The sequence below is a fragment of the Sipha flava genome, unplaced genomic scaffold (assembly GCF_003268045.1).
Source record: "Sipha flava isolate LNK unplaced genomic scaffold, YSA_version1 124_pilon_pilon, whole genome shotgun sequence".
NCBI classification, from domain to species: domain Eukaryota; kingdom Metazoa; phylum Arthropoda; class Insecta; order Hemiptera; family Aphididae; genus Sipha; species Sipha flava.
Genome location: NW_020271750.1, coordinates 1,667,843 through 1,681,332, shown reverse-complemented (window position 1 = coordinate 1,681,332; position 13,490 = coordinate 1,667,843). Strand labels below are relative to the sequence as shown.

The following is a 13,490-nucleotide window of genomic DNA, read 5'->3' as shown; positions in this document are numbered from 1 at the left end:
GTTCAAGAATTGTTGATAATTGAACTTCTTTGATGAAAAAAATATCATATACGTTTTAAAAATAACAAATAAAGCTCATTTTACTATCAAAAAGTTTTAAAAATCATAAAATTATAATGTAGAGTAAATTAGTGTATTTTCGTAATAAGAGCGTAGAATTATGGATGAATGAAATAAATATTTTAATCATATTTAAATAATCATTTTTATTATTATTTACAAAACAAAGCTGTCTTAAAAGTAAGCGTTACATGTATACAGGTTTATTTGATCAACAAAAAACTATAAATATTTATAATGGTTTTAAAGGTAAAAATAAACAAACACATCTACCGTATAATATTATAAATAATTGGAAGGATGAAGTGGTATTTTGAAGGACACAAATTATTCCTTGTCAAAATGTTTATTCCTCTGAGAACAACGCTTGAATAGTAAAACTATTCATAGAACAAATATTATATTACACTTATATATACAAATATAAACGAGTATATTATGAACTTTTGTAAAACGCATAACATACAAAATAAAATATATTATTTTTAATATTTCGTATTTTTCCTATGATCTTGAATCGATATAATGGTTTACATTTCATTTGGCTCGGTAAAAAGAAAAATAAATAAAAAAAATTAGAACTGAGATAATTCTCAGAGTTATAATAAAAAGATATACGTTATTTTTTTTTACATAAAATATGACTCATTATGAATAAGGTCAAAGAACTGAAAACTATTCAGATATAAATTGGTCAACCGTATTTAATTTTAGTTTTCAATAAAAAATACCAGCTACTCTATAAAGATCTCGTTGTTTCCTTTCAAAGAATTCTCTCCCCATTCGATTTTATTAAATTCACACGCAGGGAACATATGGTCGTTTAAAGATTTCGCCACGAGTACACAAAATATCGTTGAAAAATCATAATTGTGCATCAAACAAAGATCAATATTGGGAATCAATGGAACGTGGTCGTTATAAAATGATAGAAATAAGCGTCGTAATGTTAAGAATATGATAGTCATTTAACACATTGATCGGTCTGGATAAAGTAAATATTTCCTTGAGTTGTCAATAAACTGAAATTTACTATCCCATAGAACGTGTTATACGCCACTATCATTTCGAGTAGTGAAAATTTCACCTGAACGTCAACCGACCGACGGCGATTATGCTGCGGGGCGCAATCGTTACTTGAATATAATAAACAGTTTGGGATTTTAATCTTCGAATAAACAAATACGATTGGATAAAAAATAAAAAGAAAGAAAATCAATAATTGCAAAATATATTATTTCCAACGAACAAACGTGTTTGGGTAAAATAATTTCTGTTTACGTACGTTGAGTTGGGATATAATGAAAGATTAACGAAAGCGAAAAAAATAAATAAAAAATTGAAATTATTTGTAATACTAGATACACGGTAATATTGATAATGGTATGTTTCTGTTCTGAGGCTTACGGTACGGGTTAACGTTGGAAGTATTAATTGTTTTCACTCGAGCACTTCAAAACTTCTTTAAAGTTCTCTCTCCTCCTCCAATGGGTATTATAATACTTAAAAATACAGTAATAATATGGACGTGAGCCACATCCGTGTGTAACAAAAAACGATCAGCGGCGTAACGCCCGTACACATATACATAATATTGGCAAAGATGGGTGGGTACGAATAGCGAGCGTCTGTTGTGTGTGTGTTTCGCATCTGATCCGAAAAATTTTTTATCCGTGTTGTTTCAAATGCGGAAGATTCATGCGGAATCGCGTGGGCTCCGTTGCGAGTGCTTGAAATCGCAGTTTTACGTCTTGCAGTTAGTAAAATATAATGCGATTGTCGCATCAGCTGTACAATAATGGACGTAGAAAAACAACTCGAACTCCCCACGACCGGGACGACAGGTCACATATTTTATTTTTTTTAGACATTTTTTCTGGTGAATGAGTGAGGGAGTAAGTGCTATTTATAACTTGTCGGCGATTACACTACGTCATTCTCGTCGGTGCCGTCGGTTCCGCGTGCGATATTAGAAAAAACTAAAAACGTTTATTCCCGCGAAACAAGAATTTTAAACAATTTCGTACCGGACGCGTTACGGGCGATGCGATTTTCGTGTAAACGATACGACCAAGGTATTATTACAGCCCGTCGGCGGATCTTGTCGTAATATATTACACGTTGTAGTACGTAAGCCGATCGAGGGACAACGACGTGACTTTCGAACAGGTCGGCGGTGAACTCGAGTTCCGATTAGATCACATTTTCATCCTGCAGGGATCGCGTTAGCCGTCGGTACATCCTTCCCCCTTCAGAATTCGATTACCGCGCTGTACGAAGGCGTATTGGTCGTGGGCGGTTACCGCGGTTCCCAGGTCGGCCCACGCACGTACGGTATAATCAGTGAGGATCAGTGGGTTATGTTAAGGGTGAGAGAGAGAGAAGAAAACTTATTTTTCAGCGTTTGCCGTGTTCTTCAGGACTAGTACAACAGGGACACGAATATAATATAAGGGGTGTATAACAACAACAGCGGTGCGACCAACATGTCTGGCGTTGGTTCCGGCACGTGCCGCTGTTCGTGACCGTCGACCGGTGCGACTCGCAACGCGGCACTTAGTAGACGTTGCACCAGACGGTGACCATGTAGAAGACGGCCAGCGACCGGGCCAGGCAGACGATCAGGTGGGACGTCTTGGTGGCCGTGTTGCCGGTGCCGCTGCCGCTAAGCGCACTCGCCTTGCACCGCAGGTCCTCTGGGTAGATGTCGGCCACGGGCACGCGCGCCCCGCCGTTCCTCGGATCCGCGCACGTCGCCCGCCGCGCCGTCCACTGGGCCAGCTGCGCCTCGGCCATGCCCAGGGTGTGCACCTGCACGGCTTCACGTAGCCACCGGCGCAGCCACTGGCCCAGCCATAGCAGCCCGCAGTCGCACTGTAGTGGGTTGTCGTCCAGGTACAGGCCACCTGCAACAGTCGAACGCGCGGACGTTGTAGCAGTAAACACGGTAAACACGGTAACAGCTTACCGCGGTCACGCTGACCGGGTTCGCGCGTCATCTTTCGAAACGTCCTATACAAGCGTTTTCCAAACTTTGGCTCGCCAACCCCCGAGGGTCTTCGCGTATACCGGAGGGCGATACGCGAACGTTAATTAAAAATACACAAAGTACCTTTGTCTACAAAAACGAAAATACGGATATAATATTCGTATTACTAATACTGTTGATGATAAATACAGTATCGAAATAGTTATCGTTGAAATGCGGTAAAGATAGACCGATAGCGTCGGTTTACCGTTATTTATCATAAAAATATGTGCGTTCAGTTCAGAAAATAAAGCAATCGATTTAGTATTATTATTTATTATTGTTTTTTATTTTCATTAAAGGGTCCACGATCTTTTTTTATTATTTCTAAGTAGTCCAGTAGAAATAAAATTCGAGAAACGCTGTCCTACACCAACGGGTACGTACCACGAACGTGTTATGCGTACTTTAGTCACGCGTTTGTTCTATCGAAAACGCGGTTTGAAATAGTGCAACAGTCGGACGATACCAGATTCTCCGTGACATTCGAAAAAGGCGTAACCACGTGGTTCAGTCGCTAAGGTTGTATTCCACTAACACCGTGTTTCGTGTGGACCGCGTTTGTGTTGAATATTGTGTAGACATTTTCTATGTTACCACAAAACATGATAATTTGATCAAACTATACTTTCGATGTTCTATAAAGATTTATTTTTGTTGATTGTGCTAACATTAAATTATAACTCAACTATAACAAGTTACAACGGAAATATTTGTACTATTAATATTAACTATTAAACAAGAAAATATGGTAAAAATTATATTTTTATACAAACAATAACCGCACGGTAAAAAGTTTAAATCGTTAAACTTTATGGTAACAAGCGGTAACGTGGAATATATCATGGTATCCAAATTACGGTTATGATGTTAATCGCCCAATCATATCGTTAAATATTACACGGTGTACACGGAGTTGGTAGATTACTGTCTTTAGGGTGACGATTGTTTCGCTCCATACGGTGGCACGTTATAGTGCGGACCTGGTAAAAGTGGTGCGCGGCGTGTGATCGGCATGTACTGAGGTGCGAGACCGCGATCACGGGAGACCACGAGTAGCCGCACTCGATGCAAATACGATCCCGTTTGGATAACACTCAGGGAGTCGTTTTTACGAGTGAAATCCGAAAAAGATAACCTTGTATGTCGAGCAAGTATCGAATAGTAGTGAGGAAGGGGAACGTGATTATATGTCAAATTATATGGGATTGTCAAAATGCTACTGAATTTTTTTATTTTATTGGTACCACGGTTTATTCATCCATGCCGGTAAACATCTGTTTTGAACACGATTGTAGTATTTACGTTAACGTCGAAACCGTTGGTTCTCAAGTATTCACCTCAACATTGGCATTTTTTTTCGTTGTGCATGAAAGTAGTATCTATATGCATCTATACCAATTATTACCAAGATCTACCCGTCTGTAATTATTATTTTGTTTTATTTTAGAAATTTCTATTCTAGAATTTGCTGTACGTTGGACACGCGTCTTAACAATTAACGATGCGATTCGAAGATGATTCGCGATTATAACGGTGGTTTTGTGAAATTATGCAATACTCAAAATATGATACGCGGAACAAAGGATAGTTCGAGTATTCCAGTAATACAGACCACACTATATCACGGTGGTAAGTTAAAGTGAGAAAATATGAAGTAATCCGTTGCAGTTAATGTTAGGTGGAATGCAGCAATGTAATCGGAACGCAATCGAACGATGTAGCGTTACCGAAACATGCAGCGAAGGTACAGCGATGAATTGCACCAGCCGGTAAGAATTTTTCGATTATCGCACTTAAGGTTCACGGTATTTCCCGGAAAACCTATCGTCATTGCGTTATAAATGTAATTTCATCCAAGACAGCGCTACGAGAAAGCGGAGGAATAAAAGGCATTGGCACGTTAATTCGCAGATTCGGTGATGATCGACAACCAAGAGTTACACAGCACCTGTTCGACGTTCGACAATTGTCTCGTTGGTTTTTTTTTCTACTGTCCTTTAATAAACTGTATTTTGCGTATATTATTTATTCGTGCCCGCAGTGTTTATTCCTATCGTTCCCGAACAAATCACTGACGTTCGTCTCGAAGAGCAGAGAATGGGTGATTCCAACATCCTTCGTACGTATTTATTTAATTGATTACGTCAATCCGCAGAAAGTTTTCCCAACCCCATCGTAACGCTAGTTTTTAACGAGTTTGAATTTTCCTATGAAACCCGTAACTATTTACAGATTGCCGACAACTTGCGTCACATTTCGTGATTTTTTTCTTTACGAAATTTTCCGTTTTCCGGGTACCAATGTGCACCACGACTGCACGTAAACCTACTTCGCGATTTTACGAAAATAAATAATAATCATCATATTCCTCTGGTATGCATAACGCTAGAAGAACTTCAGCGTATGATTATCGAAGTGAAAATATGCTGATTTCATTTATGTGTTTCATTATAATTTATTTGGATTAAGAAATAATTTAACCGGAGAAATCATTGTCGACATGCTGTATAACGGTTGAGATTTAGTTTAAATTTTTTTTACCTTTTAACACAATATTATGTTTTACGAGACACGTTAAGGGATTGGAAGAGCATGACAATAGTAATGTTATAAATTTATTACAATAAGTACCAAACATCAAAAAAATAAACAAGTTAAAATTTGTTTTATTTTTTTTGAATTTTACTCAATTTTATTTTTTTTTTTCGAAAAAAATATAATTAGAAAATAATGTAGATACGCACCTGATGAGATAAAACTCTGAAATCTCATAACTAATATAATAAGTGTACACTCTCATTATTTCTAAATTCGATTTTCCACACCGTTCGTCAAATTCTTATCACAGAGTTATAAACTAATTTTCTTATTAAATATTATTCTAGATCGAAAAGAACAGGATGCATTTATTTTATGGTTTTTTTTTGTTTTTCCTTTATTTCCTTATTACAAAAAAAAATATTATATTTTAATACGATTACAAATCCAATTACCTACTTATAATATAAAATATGAAAGAACGGAAATTAGTTTAAAAACTAAAAGTGATCTTGTACAACAAAGAATGGATATATGCATATAAAAATAATATAGGTATGAACGTTTTCGTTAACTTTCTATACACATAATCATAAAAAAATTTTTTCTGATTTTTTAAGTTTATAGTAATCAATAATGCAAAACATGTTAAACTATTATATGTTAAGATTAATGTACCTACAACAGTATCAATGTGCCGTAATTGTTACAATATAATCTTGCAATTGATGCTTTTGATGTATCAGTTATCTCCACAGTAGTGTAACAAATACGGTTTAGTTATTTGTTGCTATGGAACATAATATTTCACCTGATTGAGTAGCTACTATCTGAATAAAACAATTACATTTAACTAACAATTTATAAAAATTATTAAATGTTCACTAATTTGATTTAAATATTTTTAAACAGCTAATGGTGTTATTATTCTCATGTTTTAAATTTCAGGTAACAACAATATTTTTGAATTATATAAAAATGCACTTCTTTTACATTTAAAATAATAATGTTATCATTATGTTGAAAAAAAAAATAAATATCTGGATATTGAAAAATCTATAGAAATCAACCAAATAATTTAAACTATAAATCTGTATAAATAGTTTTTTTGGTACTGCGTAATTCAAAAATAATTTTATTGTATACTTAACAATAAATAATTTCAAATAATGCAATATAATGTATATTTAAAATAATTTCTTATGTATTTATTTCTTTAAATTATGCAAGATGAGTTATCGCTCGAATATAAATTAGAATTTAGGTATTTTAGATTTGAATAATAGATGACCTTAAGTTGAATGATAAATTTAATTAAAATACAATTCGATACATGAGTGACGTGCATAAATTCACTTGAGTAACATTTTCCATGGCGTTTTGACATCTTTAAGTAATTTAATATTAACAATCAACATTTTTCTATTACGAGTATATTTATATGCATTATATACGTCAACTATCAATTAAATTCAAAATATAAATCCATTTTGGTAACTAATATTAAAAAATATAGTATTTTCATAAAAGAATTATAAAAAAAAGTTTTTGTTTTCATTTAACGTCAAAACATAACAATAGTAATGTTTAATTTTATTATTTTAAGTGAGAATCGAGTATATATCACTACAGAAATTAATTGTATTTCGAATATATCCATACACATATGCATACCAAATATATGCCAATATAATCGATAATATCGATAACATTTCAGAGGTATTAATGTATTAAATACATACATAATTTGTCTGAAAACGTAACCCTCCCCTTTACTACGGAATCCATTAATTAGTAAACTAATGACATGCATACAGCATGAAACGGATTTGTATTGACACTCTGATGGACAGTTTAGTGATTTTTCGCCTGCCCAAACTTTATAAAGGTTCAAGGTTTGCGAATTCTATAGTATTTATCTGTCAATCAATGTGTTAGAGATATTTTTCTGACAAGCACATCATTTTTTACGTTCATAAAAATCATATAAGTTTTTTTTATGTTTTCTAAGTTAAAATAGCTAAATTATTTGCAAAAAAAAACTATTGACAAGGTAAATAATTATAAAATAAAATGTGATTATTTTTGTCAATACTCATATATTTATTTAAATGTATACTGTTTTTTTTTTTCGATTAACTATCCACAATGTTTTATTTCGAACCAAGTATAATATATATGACTATATTTAAATTTTTAATGTATTAAAAACAAATAAATTATAATTTAATAATAAATTTATAGAATTAAGAAATAGTTTTTTTTTTGACCTAATCTTGTAAAAAAATCATGTGCGTAACCGTTTTGAAAGGATTTTGTTTATAATTTCTATCCAAATTTAAAGTAGTTTGTTTATTTTCAATTTACATTTTGTTTTCGTAACTATTGAAGGGATTATATTTCAACCGAATTTTGTCGTCCTTTTAAGATAATGTGTCATGTCAACTAAATGTTATTAATAATTTTTGGTATTCCATAATCGAAAATTTTACTTTAAGTTCGGTATAGCAATTATTTTACAATAGTAAATGATAAAAAAATATGTATACATGAATGTATGTATTTATGTGTTTGTGTGGTTTTGTGTGTGTTTATTTAATTTTAGTGCAAATACAATTGACCAATTTAAAAAAAAATCTATCACGAAAAAAAAAAATTGGTTTTTAATGCTTATTCTTCAATGACGAAAAAAATTAATTATAATTATTATTTGAAACTTAATAATTTTTTTATAAATATTTTATTGAAATTTCACTTTGACTTTGACCTTTTTATAAACGTTCGTTTAATTAATGATCTCTTTTGATAACTTCGTTGTTGAAATATTCTTTATCATATACTGTTTATCACTATATCGAAAGATGAAAGTGTGAGTGGACGAAATCTTACTGAAAAAATACAGTTTTCATTTTCTTGCATTTCTTGCATCCTCATTAATGGAAGAAATATGTATTTGTACTTGTACTTGAAATAAACTGCAAAATTGTTGTACAAAATATTAATTCAAGGATTAATTAAACTAATTCGTAAAATGTCGATAATTTTTTTAAAAATATATGTTCAAATTCAATAATTGTGTCATAGTTACTTATAATTAGAATATTTTGGGGTATAGTTTTATTGGTTTCCTAACAGATTTAAGAAACATAATAAAATGTATATTTGAACAATCTTAAAATCGAACTGGTAATAGAATTCAATTCTAAAATACTTACTGAAATATTTGATAAGAAACTCAATTTTATTTTTTGTAAAAACCTTAAATTTACTCGAATACTTTAAGATCAGTATTTTACTTATCAAACTTTTCAAAAATTGTTATTGTTATAATATTATGATTAAAACGATGCATTGTTATATGACTCAGTTGGTAAATTTTTTTTATTAATTATGTCTTTATAAACTAGAATTATGAAATAAGGGCAGACGTTTTAGAATCATTATCATTGGATATTATTTTATCGTGAAGCTACTGTTTAATTTTATAGTTGTGCAATGTTTTAATGTTAATGTGTGTCACTTAAACACATGAATACATCCACAAATCGTTATACTATTAAATTTAATTATTGTATCATATAAAAAAAAAATTGTGTTACATTAAGCATTATATAGATTTACATGTATTGCAGTTTTTATATTATTAAATTTTTTTATTTTTAATGACCTATCTATAAAGTATATATCAAATATATAAAATACCGTATTGTCATGTAAAATTTGAGTTTATTCATCCTAAAACTAATTATAATATTTTGTAATAATTTAAATTAAAACATTTTTTTTTAAATATAAGGAAAATTTCAAAGAATGAAAGAATGAATGTTTTAATTTATTCCTTTTCCAGTATAAATATATCTATATATACAATTTAAATGGAATAAAACTAGAAAGTTAAAGTTGTGGCTAATTCTTTAGATAAGAAATGTTTAGGTTGTTCGTAACCAGGGACTAGAAACTATAGGTTTTTTCAGTTTCGGTTTCGGTTTTAGCTGTTCAATTAATTTTGTAAGGGTTTCAGTTTAGGTTTATATTTTTTAAAAGAGTAAGGGTTCTAGAACCGGTTAATTTAGATTAATTTTGATTATTAGAGATTTATTAAAAAATAATATGAAATTATTTATTTATTCTTGTTTAAATTGTAATTGTTTCATTTCATGAAAATAGAAGGTATTATGAATAGTTAAAAAATATAATTATAAATATATTAAATATATATATATATATATATATATTATATCAGCCTACTATATATCTTTGAGTTAATTATTTTAGTTAAGTTATTTTTAGTTATTTTAGTTATTTAAGTTTTTTTAAGTTATTTTATCCCAACTCATAGTAAGAATCTATAAAATATTTTGTAATATTATGAAATATTATGATTTGATGAAATAAATATCTTTAATTTAAAATTTAATTTTAATTAGGAATCAAAGTTCATTCTGACTTCTGTTGTAGCTACATATTTTTTATAAACATTAATTATATTTAATATTTAATTGACAATATAGATGATATACTCATTATAATATATTAATAAACATACAAAATAATAATAATAATATTACAAATTTACCTATTATATGCATTACACTATTACAGTTTACAACACAAAATAATAAAAACATAAAAAGATTTGATTTTTTCTGAACCGACAAATGGACAAACAAAATAGTCATTACCATAGTTTTACTAGTCTAAATAACTGACCTAAATTAACCTTTTTATAATTAAGATTGCGGTTTTTCATTTTTAGAAATAATGGTTCCAGTTTCAGTTGCGGTTCCTAAATTATAAAGGTTAACCGGTTCCAGTACCAGTTCTTTTCAGTTACGGTTTTAGTCCCTGTTCGTAACACGAAACTATTACGTTTGAAAATTGAAATACACTCCATATCATCAAAAATACTTATGGATAAGACAATGTTTCATAATCATAATACATCATATTGTCCTTGTATTTGTTCTGAGTTACATTTTATGAGAATATTTTAAATATTCTACATATATGAATAATTAAAACTATATTGAATTCAAACCACCACAGAATATTTTACAAGCTCGTACTAAAATATAACATTTGTAAGAAGACAATTATAAAAATATATACACTCATATATTATATGTATGTCAGATAACAATATTCATATTAAAATAGCAAAAATGCACAAAATCTACTATAATAAAAATAGATTTTTTAAAATAAATAATGATATTATAATCATATTGTAATATATAAGTATGTTTCAAAAATATGAATCATCTTTTTAATTATTCAATCCTATTATGAATTTTGGCGATTATAAATAATAAAATAATAAATTAGAACAAAAATTAGTAAATTGTTAACACTCGTAAATGATTATATAAATAAATATGGGTGTAGCGAGGTTGGGGCAGGAGGGGGAACTTCCCCCTCGCGCCTTAAACTGAATGCTATTTGTTTATACCAAACGTGTGCGTTTTACATTAAAATCAAAAATTAAATAAGATATGTCTAAAAATAGTTTAGTGGGACTGAGTGTTATCTACACGTGTAAACGTTTTGACTTTGTATGTGTTATCCAATGGCCTATCTCTAGATTATTTGAATTACGAGTTTAACACTAATCGCTTTATGTTTTTGCCCCCTCCCCCCGATTCAAATCTTAGCTACGCCCATGTAAATAAATAGTTTATATATAGAAATAAATAAATAAATGAATACGTAGCCAGGAGCTTTATTATATGGTATATACGACCGCTTTTGAATTGAAAATTTATCATCAGGTATAAACAAAGTAAATAAATTAATAAATAACGGTCTATGAAAATAAATTTTCAGTATTCGATTTATAGTTTTACTATATAATATATCATGATATGTGACTGCAAGTCATCGAAATTTTTAATGACAGCCATTCGATTGATACTTTAACCCGTCAATTTTAATTATATTAATAAAAAAATTAAACAGAAAAAAAAAACGGTTAAAAATTAATATGAACGATGAAATTAAATTTAACAGAATATACGTTACAAAGGCTATACACTTAGTTATTTTTATTTGTTGTGTGTGTTTAAGATTTGTACAAGTATTGGTTGCTTTGTGACGTCCAAATCGCGTATTTTTTAACTGCCAAAGGGGAAACGTCTAGAACGAAAAACTTACATTAACCTACCATTCGATAATGCAATGAAAAATTGTGTTTTCTTCACCATACGCTATTACTCTGAACCAATTACTATTGAAATAGTGATTGTTATCGGGCACGTATGTCATTTGACCCGCCTTTTGTCAACGAGGGAAACTATAAATTATTAACCATCGAGGAAAGAATATTACAATGTACTATTTTGATAACAACATAAACATTTTTTCACGTATATATTTTGTAATAGAGTGACAATGGGAGATATATAAATATTACCAGTACTAAATCGTCAAGAATAAACATTTCACTTGTCATTTCGATGACACTTTGTGGTGACATATTATACTGTGCGTGCACGCGCAAGTATGTAAGTACACCTGCGTGTGTGTATGTGTGTGAATGTGTGTTGAGGTGTATTTATCGACCAAACCGTGTTCTGTAGTGGGAAGTATATGTTTGTGTTCACGGGCAGGAGCAAGAGAAAAATACCAAAAAGGAAATCGCGGTGCGACAAAAAGTCGCGCGTTCTGAAGTAGCCGGAGGGTAGTAAATATATCCTAGCCAACACAGATGTACTTATATATATGTATGTATACACATATAACTCCTTACTCGCTCGCACTGATGCCACCACATGCTTGTTCTCTTCAATCGGCACTCCGTCAGCACTTCAGTTCAGTATATGGTGAACACAATCCTTCTGAAGGAGGAAAAAAATAAATGTAAAAAAAGAAACACAAACTTCCGCACACTAGCACGCTTGTCAGCCTAAATACTTGAAGTGCTTGGTACTTTTTCCCCTTCATGTTTTTTTATTTTTATTTTTTATTATTATTCTGGTAGACACACATACAACAACAAAAAAAAAAAAAAAACCATTTTGTTTGCATGGAATGAACAATGACCGGTCGGCAAATAAACCACGTGTGACATTGTTTAAATTAATATACATTTATATGTTTGTATTTGTGTGTGTGTGTATGTGCGAGTTTGTATAATACAATGTCACCCAATTTGTTAAAATCTAGCGTTTTATTTTTATTTTTTGTCTTCTTTGATATTCCTTTTTACATATATCGGTCCAGCACTACGGTGAGCGATTATTTCTGTTTTTTCTACAATATACAATTGCATAAAAATAAACCTGTTAAAATTGTGAATTTAAATAAAAGTTTATTGAAAGGGTAAACCAAAAAAACATAATGTTGGTAAAACACACACACACACATATATATATGATTGTAATCAACTCTAAAATATATTCTCCAAAGAAAAGTGGATAGTAAATCTTCTAGAGTTTCATATAGTCTTTATTATTTTGAAAAGATATAAGAGCATAGTGTTTATTTACTCTTTTTCGATGTATATGGATTTATTATATTATAATATAATCGTATTTGAACAATTTTTAAGATTACGGAAACAATTATTCGTCTGCTTGGTGATAAATATCGTTTTATATTAAGCAAATTAACTTAAATATTCTAACCCTTTTCTGTGTCTTTTGATTTTAACATTTTTCCTATTTATTTATTTTTTATGAAATAAATAAATAAATAAAAATATTTTCTAAACATATTTTGAGTTTATGTATGAATTACACGGTATTTAACAAAATCAATTGTAAAAATAAATCGATTAAAAAATTGTTTGTGCGAGAAAAATCGATTGTGTCGTATTGAATGTCATTCCCAAAAATTTCAATTTACATGATGTTTTTTGATGATG

At 30.3% G+C, this 13,490-nt stretch overlaps 1 protein-coding gene across 4 annotated transcripts in view; it reads right to left on the bottom strand.

Annotated features, from left to right (window-relative positions):
• Nucleotides 1-212: 212 nt before the first annotated feature.
• The window catches only part of LOC112694202 (chaoptin), a 104,651-nt gene continuing 91,373 nt past the window's right edge, over nucleotides 213-13,490 (bottom strand). For all 4 annotated transcript variants that reach the window (XM_025569608.1, XM_025569606.1, XM_025569607.1 and 1 more), the window contains exon 7: nucleotides 213-2,966. In XM_025569608.1, coding sequence (XP_025425393.1) covers nucleotides 2,617-2,966 — 350 coding nt within the window. In that variant the 3' untranslated portion in view covers nucleotides 213-2,616. The remainder of the gene's footprint in view (nucleotides 2,967-13,490) is intronic.